This window comes from Hydra viridissima, unplaced genomic scaffold (assembly GCF_058129835.1).
Source record: "Hydra viridissima isolate aposymbiotic clone 2 unplaced genomic scaffold, HvirCarnegie_v1 scaffold_14, whole genome shotgun sequence".
NCBI lineage: Eukaryota > Metazoa > Cnidaria > Hydrozoa > Anthoathecata > Hydridae > Hydra > Hydra viridissima.
The window spans coordinates 2,600,616-2,614,457 of record NW_028324313.1 but is presented as its reverse complement, the minus strand read 5'-3'; the positions used below and the strand labels follow the sequence as shown (position 1 = coordinate 2,614,457).

The window sequence follows — 13,842 nt, the reverse complement described above, 5'->3', positions numbered from 1 at the left end:
GATTGTCATTCGTATTTAAAAAAATGCTACATACTTGTATATAATTTTAAAAAATCTCCTTTCATTTATTTCTTGTTAGTTTTTTGTTTTTTTTCTGTTTTTCATTTCATTTTGTTTAAATGTTCTTTAAGTTACCAAAAAAAGGTCAAGTTTACACTGGGAAATAAATAATGTCTTGGATCGATGTAATCTATTTGACTCTTTTACTTCTATGTATTCCTTTTGGACATCTTGTAAAGTTAACAGGAAGCGCCCTCAAAAAGAAGCTTATGTGTCTTGGAGCTGGTCTGTTTATCTTGCTACTTCTTGTTGGTAAAAACAGTTGGCATTCTGTTGTCACCATTTTTGGAAACTATCTTATTCTAAATCAATTGGGGTTTAGGTAGGTACAGATTTTTTTACTTTTGTTAAACCTTTTCTAACTTTATTTTATAAAATCCTTATCCACTTTGGGCTGACTGTCATAAAAATTTTATCAACTTACGGCTGACTGTCATAAAAAAGAAAACAGTTATGATTAACATGAGCACCTGATTTTTTTGGCTCAATCTGAAAAGCTTTAAATTTATTCATTACATAAATCTAATTTTCTTATTGTTTACATTTTTTTTATTTATATTCATTATATGCATGTGTAAAGATTTTTTTTTATTTTGTTTATATTATTTTTTACTTTTACTGTGCTTTTCTAGGTTTTCAAAAATAATTACCATTGATTGGTAAATCCAGTTAATCTTGAAACTCAACATTAAGCTACATCATATTATACAATTTTATTTAGGTATTGTCGAATTGCATCATTTTTGTTTACCTTTGGATATTTGTTTTTTTTTCGAATATGGTTATATCTTGATTCTTCAAATTCATATGGTCAATCTAATGCTGTTCAGCTGCTTGTCACATTGCGTGTAAATATTTATTTAGCCTTTATCGTATTGTTTTAATTATTTTACCTTTTAATTAAATTTTAGTTTTTTCATTGTTAATTATAGCCAATCAGAGGTTTAAAAAACATTGATGTTAATTTAAAATAACAATTATCGAGCAACAATATCATGTAATAGACCATACTTTGAGGTATATTAGCTTTGGCTCCTGATTTCCTACAAAATAGGCAGTATAGTGATTTTTTTACCCCCAAAAAAATACTCCTTGTCATGATAAACTTTGACCTGTTGTTAGAAAAGAGATTCTCTCTAATTCATCACAGGACACTCATATAACATGAAAACTTATCTGAGTGTCCTTTATCATTAGAAACAGCAGTATGCATAGCAATAATGTATTTTGCTCTGGCTTTGAAGGGCTTTTCATTTTTAACACTGTACAGACTCTTTTTATTTTACACAATGCATTTGCTGCTGTTGCAATCAAATGCTGTTTTACACATAAATTTTGAGGTATATCTAGTGAGTAAATGTCAATTACATTGTACTCGTTTACTTTCTACTTTTCATATGGTATGAGTTTGATCAATTTACACAATTTTTCAGCTTGTATTGCATTCCATTTCAATTGCAATATATGGCAAAGGTTTTTTATAGAAGATGACTGCTCCTCTTGCATATTCCTGCCAAGTTCTTCCTATAGTAACTCTATCGGATTAAGATCTGCTGATTGTGGTAGCCATTCCATTATTTTTAGTATTTGCTGGCTTTGAAGAACTTCTAAATAAATTTTGCAGATTTTGCTAGTATGTTTCACATCATTATAATGCATGAAAACATACTGATTCAAAAATCTCTCACCAGACAGCAGTAGTTGATGTTCCAAAATGTCTTTATAAATTTCTTTTGGTCATTATTCCTTCATTTCTGTGTAGGTTTCCCAACATTTTCTGCATCAGAACATCCCCATACAGTGACAGATCTGCCCTAATATTTTACAGTTGGTAGTAAATATTCTTCTGAATTAATTTCTCCTGCATATCTTTACATGAAAACTTCATATTTTTAAACCAAAAACTTCGAATTTGGATTCATATGTCCAAATGACCTTTTTCATTGTTCAAATGACTAATATTCATGACTTTTAGCCTTTTTGTCTTATTAACTGGTCTTAATAATGGTTTATAAGCATATTCAAACCCATGCAACCAAATTTCTTCAGTCGATCCTGACAGCAGAAGTGTTAATCTTAACATTATTAAACTGATTGTACACAGACTTGATTTTTTCGGCAGTTTATCTTTTATTTGATATGTAAGTTTTCTTTATTTCTCTATTGTAGTTTACTTGTTTTTTTAGGTCTTCAAGTACATTTTTTACTTGCATTGGTACCAGTTCTTTGTGTTGTTAAAATGTCATTTGTACACAACATCTTGAAATTTTCATTTTTTTGAAATTTGGACTTGTGAATAACCCTCTTTGTCGTAAACAAGAATTCTTTCTCTTTAAGCCATGCTTAACTACTTTTTTTTTTTTTTTTTTTTTTTTAACCATTATTTTTGCCAACACAAAATTTTAATTAGAAAAAATGAATTTTTAAAAAAATTTTCCTTAACACAAAATGATTCTTAGAAGGATTATTTATTGTATTTCAAGTAAAGACACTAACAATACTATTTTATCAAAGAAATATATATTTCAACTAACTATGATCTTCTAGTTTAATAATCACGTTCACATGTTTATTTTATAAATAAACAAGATAATTCGAACATAATCTAACAGGTTCCTGTTATTTATTGAAATATGCTAAAATGGTCTAAAAAATTACTGGTATATTAGAATAAAGAACAAAAACATAAAGACACTCATTTAAGCCAAGAAAAGAAACAATTTCAATATATTTATATCTTAAAAGGATAAAATCATAACCTGCCTTGAACTTTCTGTTGATAGTACAAATGAATATCTTCAATTAGAACAAGTTACATTTACAATTTAAAAAAAAAACAATTTAAATCATAGGGTACTTTTTTTTAGCCCCTATGCATTTTGGGGCAAAAAACAGGATCGCATTCTTTACCACCCTCCATAAAGCTATAAAAATCACCATACCCATTTCCAAGCCATGTGATTAAACATTACACAGAATAAAATAGTAGATAAGTTTTTATATAATTCTTACAAAATAAAAAAATTTTCATTGAAAAATATGTTTAATTTGGTTTCTTGGTTTTCTTATTCATTAAGAAATAAAATTCTCTGCATTAGAAATCAGCCCAAAGAACATCCTGACCCCTCAAGATGTTATATTTTTTTACCTAAATACCCCCTGTTTTTTGTTTTTTGTTTGCCTCAAATAGCCAGATATACTTTTAAAAAGCATAATTATGTTATAATTTCCTTTTAGATGGTTAGTTATTCATTTGAATATTATGATTATATGACCAAAATCAAAACAGAAGAAAGCATCACTCAAGATGAAAGTCAAAAAAAGATTAAAGTTTCATTGTTTGATATGTTTGTTTATGGGCTCTGCTATATTGGGTTAATGACAGGCCCCTTTTACACATTTAAAACCTTCCAAGATATGTTATACCAAGATGGTTCAAAAATTTCTACTGTTTGGCCAGCAGTAAAAAACTTGAAACAGATTTTTTTTTTTATTTTGCCTTATTTAATTCTTGTAGAATATTATCCTCTGAGTTACCTAGAAAGTAATGAGTGTTTAAACCATGATTGGGGTATGCTGCATATTATATGGACGCTAGTGCCAATTTTTACATGGTTCCGCTGGAGGTTTTACATTGGTTGGCTATTAGCTGAAAGTATGTGCATAACAAGTGGGTTGGGAGCATATCCATATGAGTGTAAAGCAAAACCAGGTCTGGGTCCTACCTGTCTACAAGTAGAGTTTGATGAAGAAAAATCTGCAAAGGAACACAATGGAGATACTCACAGGTTTTAAAACTTTTTTTAAGTTAATAAAATTTACAGTTTACTGTTTGTAAGTATGAAATGAGAATAATTTTTGAAGGTGATGTTTTTTTTTTATGTTTTTTTTTTTTTTTTTTATTGGTGTTTTTTATTATTGTTAAATTATTTTTTATTGTAAAGCGATAAAATGTGTGTCCTAATCTTTTTTTTTTCATTCAATTTTTTTATTTTTGAATGTTTTTTTTTAGTTTTGAAACTATACACAATATTTGTATTTATGATGTGGAGTTTGCACCTACAATGAGGGCTGCAATGAAAGTTTGGAATATGACTGTCCAATGGTGGATGGCCAACTATGTTTATCAAAAGCTCTCCATTAAATCATCACAAATAAGGTGTTATTTGAAATCTTGGTACTACAAAATAAATATCAATATGTGACTGGTGTAAATACTATTGAATAATTTATTATGAAATAAAATATTATGAAATATACTTATGAAATAAAAATAATAGTAATTACATTATTAATTTTAATTAATACCTCAAAAAAATCGCTTTATAAATTATTGTAAATAAAATAGAATTGTTTTTATTGAAAACAAGTTGCAAATTTTTTTTTTTTTTAGAATGTTTCTGCTGCTATTTGTTAGTGCTTTTTGGCATGGCGTATACCCAGGGTATTACTTAACCTTTTTATCTGTTACATTTGTTGTTGTTGCTGAAACCCGTATGTCAAACTCAATCAAGCCATATTTGACCGACTCTCAAAAATATTATTGGGACTGGATAACTTGGTTTTGTCTATACAGATCGTTTGAGTACTTAGGAGTTGCATTCATGTTGTTAAAAATAGAATCGATCTGGAAAGTGTGGAAGAGAATATACTTCATAGGACATGTCTTCATTTTGCTATTCATTATTCTGCCAGTGTTTATACCAAAGAAAAGAGAATTTCTCGCTGAAAAGACAACAAAGAAAGATTAATGAATAGATATTTTTAGGTATTAATGATAGATTTTACTTAGTTTACTTTTTTGAAGTAAGAATTATGTTTTTAGGTTGTGGGAAATATTGATAGTATTTTGTTACCATTTGGTAATCTTTTTGTTTTTCAGAAATGAACTCTTCGAAAATTTTTTTTTATAAATTTTTTAACCAACATTTTGTAAATTTAAGAAAAATATTTTAAGATGGTTTTATGATGGTTATATTTATATGCAATAATTTTTAAGAAATTTTATTTCCAATATATTTAATTCTAAAATATATACTTCAGAACAGCCAATAAGGAATAAATATTGTTAGAGAATAGTATAACTAAAAATAACTAATTTTAATTATTGTTATAATTAGTAATATAATTATTATAATTATTAATATTGTTGACTATTTAAAAAAAAAGATATTGCGAAATTAGAAAAAAAAAATTTTATATATATAAATGCGTCTCAATGCATCTCAATCTTGTTGTGCATCTCCATTTATAATCCATTTATTGCTGCTTCCCAAACTCTTAAAAAATATTCATGAAAATTATTCATTAAAATATTCAAAAATTGTAATGCTCTCTGTTTCAAACTTGTTATCCGAGGTAATCTTTCCACTCTAACTTTCCACTATAACTTTTTTGAAAAAGTTATAGTGATCAAGATGAAGAAAGAGAAGGAATAGCTTATGGTTCTTAAAGTTTTTAGAGTTTTATTTTATTTCAATCTCCCAGTTGATATAGCTATTTAATTTAAAAAGTTGAATTTGGTAATCAAAGTTTTGGTTTTAAAAATACTTTTTTTTAATTCAAAATTTTTCTATTTTTCTTAACAAGGATATCAAATTCTATAAGGAACTTAAAAAATTAAATAAAACTCATGAAAAACTTAGTTTGCTACTGCTAATACATTGGGGATTGATTAAAAATCTTTAGAAATAAAATGAGAGCTTATTTGATATTTTAATTTGTTTTTTTAATGTTAATTGTATTAAATTGCTGATTTCTCAGAATGGGATTTTTTAGCACGGTGCGATAAATAACTTGAGAACTACTTGTTATGATGCTTTAAAATTTTGTACAGTTATAATAACATATATGATGAACTCACTGAAGCAGTATATTTTTTTAACATTACTTTTTTGCAGAGTTATGGGCTCCAAAAGGGGGCTGTTTTGGGGTAATTTTTGACCCATTAGTTGTATATGCTGTATCTCCTTGGTTCTTTAAGCTAACTTTATAATTTTGCTTCCATGAGTTCTTTGATATATTATAAGTAAACAGTAAAAGTTTGAGTTTTGTAGCATCTACCATTGTCTCAATATTTATCGCAGCGCTTTTTGACTTTTTTAGGTCTTGGGACCCAAAAAATGGGTCCAAATGTGAAATTTTGATTTTTTTTTTAAATGTGTTATGCAGTTTTTTAATATTATCTGAAAAAATCAATATTTTTCACCACTTGTCAATACTGCTATTTTTCCAGAGCTGGTAAACGTTTGATGAAAGGTGGATCCAAACTGATCAGTTGGCATGGGAGCAAAATTTGCAAAACTGTTTGAAAAATTTATCAGATGGCCATGGCTGATTTACACAAAAATTGTAAAATGAGTGGGCTCGGTTGATTTTTATTTATTGTAACATTATACAAGCCTACGGGAATGCCATTTTTTTATATCAAGAAATGTGACCAGTCCGTACTCTTACTAAAATAGTTCCGTTGTCTTTAGAATTATCAATAATTGGTTTTAAAATCCTGCCAAATATGCTTGGTATTACCTATTTAAAAACTAATTAGCTCACTTAAGAATATCTTTCAAATATTAGATGGTCAGCTTGTTTTCGAATGAATCTCCTCAACTATTTAAGTTTCCGTAGAAACAATTTTTCAGAATAAAAATCTCCGCCTTGTGGATATGATGGAGAATGAATCTCCGCCTCAGATGTATGGAGAGGTTTAATCATTAACACTTGTAGTAACAAACTCAATCTAACTATTACAGATTTTATTTTTAAGTGTGATTGTATTACAAAAAAAAATTGTGATTGTATTGCAAGAAATTTAATTCTATCCTTTTATTTGACTTATTAATTCTCCTGGGAGTTTTCTTGATTAAATTACTTTTTACACCGAACATTTAATCTTTTTTAATTCTTTTTTTTTTTTTTAATTTACCAATCAATAACTGAAGTACTTATTTTTGTCTGTAAACTTTTTCATCACCAAACAATCACTTAATAGCTTTTTATTTTTCTGTTCTAACTTAGTTTAATCCCCGTCTAACATGCTTAATTCCATTAAAGCAAGTTTTGATTAACAATTTTTCGTATCCACATAAACATGTCATACAAAAAACCTGTTTTAAGTTCTTAAAGGTTTCAATATTGATAAACTTCAGGAAATTTGATTTTACCTTTAAAAGATTGATGTAGAAATTCGTACTTTATTCATTTATTATTCGTTTAAAAACCTAAAAATCAAACGCCGATGCTTATTCGTGAAAAAAACTGTATTATAACGTATTATTAACAATATTAAGTAGAAAACGTATTATTAATTAACAATAGAAAAATATTTTACATACTCAGCAAACATGTCAGCGTTGAATCAACGTTGAAAACCGGTCGCAGCGTAGAAAAAGCGTTACAGTGACAAAAACAACGTCTTTTCAACGTTGAATCAATGTCCGTTTTTGTATACTAAATCGCGGTAAATTGAAACGTTGAATAAGCGTTGAAATTGTAACGTAATTTAGCTTCTCAAAATAAAACGTTTATTCAACGTGGAATCACTTTACGCAAAAAGCCACTTTAAAAACGTTTCAAAATTTATGCATAATCAACGTTAAAAATAAACCGCTTTTTAAACGTTACATTTTCAACGTTGAAAAAGCGTTTAAATTTCAACGTATATTATCTTCTCAAAAAATCGCGTTTATTCAACGTGGAATAAAAGTACGCAAATAATCACAGTAAAAACGTCGCAAAGTTTAAGGTTTATCAACGTTACACGTTAGCTGCTTTTTCAACGTATTTAAGCTATTTATAAAACAACGTTTATTCAACATTACATATACCAACGTTGAAAATGTGGTAATTAAAAAACGTTGAAAAAAATTTTTTTGCCAACGTTAATAAAACGTTGCTTTTGCAACGTTGAGGAAGTAGCACATTGACAATTTTTGTCTCATTGATGTAGCCATTACAAAAATAATTTGCCGTAATGGAAAGGCAAGCAAAACTTAATAGAATGCATGCAGATGGTATAAAAAATATTTTAAAGTTATATTTTATAACCTATTTTTAATGCGACTAATTTAAAACTTTTAGATTTTATATCAAAGTGTAAATAATATACATAAATCTCAGGGTAAATTCTATTTATTCAGGTTATTTTTGTCTATATTTTTATTTTATTTTAAGTTGACCATTTTAACAAAATGCTCAACTTTTTAAAAAAAGTTATTTCTTAGTTATAAATAGTACTTTATTTTAACAATGCTCAGATGTACAAAGTAATATCAAAGCTTATAAATTATAATAAGTCAGACTAAATTTAGTCTGTTAACAGACTAAACTTTAAGGTGGTAGTATGGTCAAAAATATCAAATTTTTTCATTTTTTGAAAATAACTTTTCTTGGAACTTTCATTCATGCTGAAAATGATAGAATTATTTATTTTCCAATATAATTTATATAAACCCTTCTATTTTTCATTTTAAAAAAAGTACTATGAAGTATTGCTCCTTAGCAACGGCATAGCAACAAGGTAAACATCATCTATTGATTCTTATTGAACTGCCTTAAGCAAGTATTTTCTATTGTAAGTTTTTAGAAAATACTAAGTAATATTTGGCTTCTTTTTTGCCTTAATAATTACAAAACCAGCATTTATATATGCTGATATCACTTTATTTTTGTCATGTTTGTAAAGTGACTTAAAAGCAAATGGTATCTGTTTCAGTTATTGATGTTGAATATAGAGTATAATCATTTATTATTATTTTTTAAATTATTTAATTTAGATTAAAATAGATATATTATTTCTAATTGTTCAATGTGAAAACTGATGTTTTGAGGAGAAGAAAAATTGGTGCCTCCAGAGTGTTTAAAAAAAGAAAAAGAACTTCTAGAAAATCAAGTTTACTAATTTTTTCCCAAAATGAAGATACTTTTGTGAGTAAAGTATTGCCATAAATTGAGAGAAATGCTTTAAACATTTAACCTAACTTTACAACACCAACCAGCAATGTTATTGCCAATAATGAAGCTAGTCCACAGCCTTAATGTAATAATGAGTCTAGCTATGTTTTAGTTGATCTTGATAATATTGTATAAATTCTTACCTTAGTTGGAACATGACTTGACTATGAGAGCAAGTCTATCAACATGAATATAGATCATAAAAATAAAAATGGTTTAAGTTCTTTGTTGCTGTTGAGTTGCATTGAGTGTTTATTGAGTACAAAGTTCTATACCAGTAAAAAAGTTTCAAGTAAAATTTCTGAAAAATTTTTTGATATAAATCTACATTCAGTAATTGCAATGCCTGAAATTGGAAAAGAACAGTGCATTAGAAAAGCTATATGGTTTTTTAAACTTACCACCTCCACTTCAAAAGCCATATTTAATGATGTTTAAAATAAAATATAGCTGTCATACAAATATATTGCAACACAATCGATAATCAATGCAGCTCCTGAATTTAAAAAAAGAGATGATATTGAAATTTCAGATATTACTGTTTCTTGTGATAAATGGCAGAAACGAGGACAAAACTCTTTAAATGGTATAGTAACTGTTATTGTAGTCGATACAAGAAATTTCAATGAAGGATTAGCTGGTATGCTAAATGTTTATTTAGAGCTTGGTATTAATCCTGGTAAAAACTGTAGTACACTTTGCAATCAAAGAGGTCAAAAAATTATAAATATAGCATAAAAATCTACTGATGAAGTAAAGGAATGTCGGAAACAAATTAGGACAAAACGAAAAAGTTATAGTTATAGAAAAAAGTTTTTGAAAAAGTTATAGTGATCAAGATGAAGAAAGAGAAGGAATAGCTTATGGTTCTTAAAGTTTTTAGAGTTTTATTTTATTTCAATCTCCCAGTTGATATAGCTATTTAATTTAAAAAGTTGAATTTGGTAATCAAAGTTTTGGTTTTAAAAATACTTTTTTTTAATTCAAAATTTTTCTATTTTTCTTAACAAGGATATCAAATTCTATAAGGAACTTAAAAAATTAAATAAAACTCATGAAAAACTTAGTTTGCTACTGCTAATACATTGGGGATTGATTAAAAATCTTTAGAAATAAAATGAGAGCTTATTTGATATTTTAATTTGTTTTTTTAATGTTAATTGTATTAAATTGCTGATTTCTCAGAATGGGATTTTTTAGCACGGTGCGATAAATAACTTGAGAACTACTTGTTATGATGCTTTAAAATTTTGTACAGTTATAATAACATATATGATGAACTCACTGAAGCAGTATATTTTTTTAACATTACTTTTTTGCAGAGTTATGGGCTCCAAAAGGGGGCTGTTTTGGGGTAATTTTTGACCCATTAGTTGTATATGCTGTATCTCCTTGGTTCTTTAAGCTAACTTTATAATTTTGCTTCCATGAGTTCTTTGATATATTATAAGTAAACAGTAAAAGTTTGAGTTTTGTAGCATCTACCATTGTCTCAATATTTATCGCAGCGCTTTTTGACTTTTTTAGGTCTTGGGACCCAAAAAATGGGTCCAAATGTGAAATTTTGATTTTTTTTTTAAATGTGTTATGCAGTTTTTTAATATTATCTGAAAAAATCAATATTTTTTGGTTGAAATAAACGATTTTAGAATTTTGACCATACTACCACCTTAAAGACTCATTGTGTGTTTGTATGTCTGTATTATATATTCATGCTTTTTTTAAAATTTCACATAAATGTATATAAATATCTATACAAAATGAATTTCAGCTTAGTCAGTAGCAAACTTTGGACATTTTTAAATTAGTTGTTGGAGTAGTAAACCATTAAAAGAAAATTCTGCCTCAAACATTTTCAAAACATGACAGCTATTTGTATATATACACATAAATTATATATATATATATATATATATATATATATATATATATATATATATATATATATATATATATATATATATATATATATATATATGTATATATATATATATATATATATATATATATATATATATATATATATATATATATATATATATATATATATATATATATATATATATATGTAAATAAAAAAAAAGATATCCATTTAGATAATCTATTATAATGGCTTCACAATCTTGGGCTTAAGTTGTTTATTTTGAAAATAAGATTGAAACAGAGGCAGTTGTTCCATCTTGTTGGGTATAAGATAGTTGGTTATTTTTACTGTATTCATTGCTATATTAATTGTTAAATATGAATAAAAAAAACTATTATTAATGTTTTATATTATAGTAAAGTGCAATATCAAATAAACTTTTTTCTTTCTAATTTGGGATAAGTAATATTTTGAATCTGTTTATTTTATTATTATTGCCTAGATATATATTGTAATCTGTTTACACTTATTCTAAATTTTAGTTTTTACATTTATGGTTTATATTTATTTTACTAAATAATTACTAATAGATAAAGAAGTATGTGAAGGATTTAACTTCACGACTCTGGGATGAGGAATCTGAAGAAGAACGTGAGTAATTATGTTTGCGAATAATTGTGTTTCTTTTTGGATTTGTCTTTTCTTTGTTTTTTATATGGTAAAGAATAAAAAAAAAGAATTGTATGTATTTAAAAAAAAAAATGTATATACATGCTTAATAAATTGCATTTTTTTTTTTAGAATTTCAGAAAAAGGTTTTTAAACAACTTTTAGAAATTGAAAATATGGTAAAGGATCTTCAAAATGTTTCTTCAGTTGTATGCGAAGATCTGCAAATAAATGCATTGAGTTCAATAGAACAACTTATTAAGCTAGATACTATGTTAAATGACAGTGTCATTTTTTCTAAATGGGTAAGTTGCCCTGTTGCTATTGCTTGTTTGAATTTTTTCTTTATATTGTCATGGTAAATTCATTTACCTTATTAACTGAAAAGTTGATTAAAGAATAGTTTAATTTTATTTATTATAATTTGTCATTCTATACATACTTTTTGTTTTTTCAACTTTCAATGTTTTTTAATTTGTTTAAAAATATAAGGGATTTTATAAAAGATTGCCTTATTTTATATAATTATTTAAGCATTGATTAAAGATTTTTTTGAAAGCAGGTATCGCAAATAACGAAAATTGGTGGAGTTAACTTAAAAGATAATGTAAAATGTGTTATTCAGCAGTAGGTCAATTTTCTACACCTTTCCAAGCAAAAATGGCAATGGTTTTTATTTGATTATTTAAAAAGTGTTTGCGAAATATATTTATTATATTAAATATAATTATACGCTTTTTTAAGCATATCATTATATGCTTTCTTTCCTGTAGCATGAATGTTGCATTGTACAATATTGTAAATATTGATTCAAATAATTACTAACTTTTTAGACTGTTAACGATTGAGTTGCGCTGTTTGTTAAACATGAAGGGACAAATCAATTCCACGAACAAAACCAAACAAAAGTTTGCTTTTTCAAAGACAAAATTGTATCATGTTTTAGTTGGTAATATGTTTTGTTTAAACTTTTTAAGTATGCAGATTTTTACTAATAGCATTTAAGTTTGAATTTTATATTTTAAAGAGTGTCTCAAAAAGATACCCAGCTGAAGCAGGGATTTATGAAGCTGTAAAATCAATTCTGAAATATTTGCCAATAAATTTTTCTAGAAAGCAGTAATCGGAAGTTTAGAGTTTTTTAATGACATTTTAGGATATGTGATATGATTTTGTTTGTGTCTTGTGTAAAGTGCTTTTTCTAAGATATACTTTTTTTAAATTTAATCTTTCATTGTATTATAAATTGTTTTATTCAAGTTTTTCAAATTTAAGCAACTACAGTCAGCTAATTAGATTGCTTCAGAGAAACTGATGATAGTAAAAGTTTATATATATATATATATATATATATATATATATATATATATATATATATATATATATATATATATATATATATATATATATATATATATATATATTTACTTCATAAATTTATTAATAATCATACTAATTCATTATAATTTTTTTTTTACATTAGCTCTCAGACCACTAATGATAAAAGTTTTATTTTTAGGTTTAGTTTCTGTATCTCAATGATATCCTGGCCTATCGATACGATGTCCTGTAAAATGTATTTTTATATATTGTATAAATATATACAGACACTCACACATATAAATCTTTAAAAAAGTATTTTTATTTTTATATATATCTATGAATTGTATATTTTAGGCTTTTTTTATATTTATCATTCTATATTACTGTTGTATTAAAAATCGATTTTGGAAATATTGCAAGTGTAGAGTACAACAAACAATTTTGTTTTATTTGCCAATTCAAGATATATATATTTATTTGCCATTTCAAGATAGATATATATATATATAAGCGTTGATTCAACGTTATATTTCAACCTTTATTTGACGTCTTAGAGTAACGTTAAATCGACGTTTTACGATCAACGTTACAAATCCTTGCAAAATCGACTGCTTTAACAACGTTTAAGCAACGCTTTTTTAATAACGTTTTTTCAACGTTATGTTGCGACGTTTATGCAACGCTTTTTTAGTAACATTTTTTCAACGTTTAGTTGCGACATTTTTGTAACGTCTTTTAGTAACGTTTTTTCAACGTTACGCAACAACGTTTAATCAACGTGTCTTTAACAACGTTACATATCTTTGCAAAATCGATTACTTTGTCAACGTTTCCGCAACATCTTTTGCTACCGGTTTTCAACGTTGAATCAACGCTGACATGTTTGCTGGGAAGCTACAATTTAAAAAATTTCAATAATAATTTAAATTAGTAAAAATTTCTAACAATTGACAAAATTGTTACTGAAGTAACAA

General features: G+C 26.3%; 2 protein-coding genes and 1 long non-coding RNA gene across 8 annotated transcripts; 2 read left to right on the top strand and 1 right to left on the bottom strand.

Annotated features, from left to right (window-relative positions):
* Window positions 1-99: 99 nt before the first annotated feature.
* On the top strand, window positions 100-6,886 carry LOC145193521 (membrane-bound acylglycerophosphatidylinositol O-acyltransferase mboat7-like). 3 transcript variants are annotated; one of them, XM_090071935.1, is made up of 6 exons: window positions 100-382; window positions 782-908; window positions 3,298-3,848; window positions 4,073-4,219; window positions 4,454-4,828; window positions 6,296-6,886. In XM_090071935.1, exons 1-5 carry the CDS (start codon window positions 171-173, stop codon window positions 4,809-4,811), a joined length of 1,395 nt encoding a protein of 464 aa, XP_089928061.1. In that variant the 5' UTR covers window positions 100-170; the 3' UTR covers window positions 4,812-4,828; window positions 6,296-6,886. The 3 variants fall into 3 exon arrangements, with proteins under 3 accessions (XP_089928061.1, XP_089928062.1, XP_089928060.1); XM_090071936.1 differs by lacking the exon at window positions 6,296-6,886 and adding an exon at window positions 4,943-5,024; XM_090071934.1 differs by lacking the exon at window positions 6,296-6,886 and having other exon boundaries at window positions 4,454-5,024.
* On the bottom strand, window positions 4,665-7,916 carry LOC149878809 (uncharacterized). Its single transcript, XR_016446950.1, has 3 exons — window positions 7,395-7,916; window positions 7,224-7,280; window positions 4,665-4,785 (listed from the first exon to the last, which is right to left on the bottom strand). It is a non-coding gene; the product is annotated as an uncharacterized LOC149878809 (long non-coding RNA).
* LOC149878808 (uncharacterized) lies at window positions 7,896-13,288 on the top strand. Of its 4 annotated transcripts, none has more exons than XM_090071938.1 (6): window positions 7,896-8,072; window positions 11,467-11,527; window positions 11,678-11,850; window positions 12,108-12,172; window positions 12,379-12,494; window positions 13,065-13,288. In XM_090071938.1, the coding sequence occupies exons 1-6, from the start codon at window positions 8,064-8,066 to the stop codon at window positions 13,085-13,087; spliced, it is 447 nt and encodes a 148-aa protein (XP_089928064.1). In that variant the 5' UTR covers window positions 7,896-8,063; the 3' UTR covers window positions 13,088-13,288. The 4 variants fall into 4 exon arrangements, with proteins under 4 accessions (XP_089928064.1, XP_089928065.1, XP_089928067.1 ...); XM_090071939.1 differs by having other exon boundaries at window positions 7,897-8,072; window positions 13,071-13,288; XM_090071941.1 differs by lacking the exon at window positions 13,065-13,288 and adding an exon at window positions 11,109-11,199 and having other exon boundaries at window positions 7,897-8,072; window positions 12,379-12,732.
* Window positions 13,289-13,842: the final 554 nt, after the last annotated feature.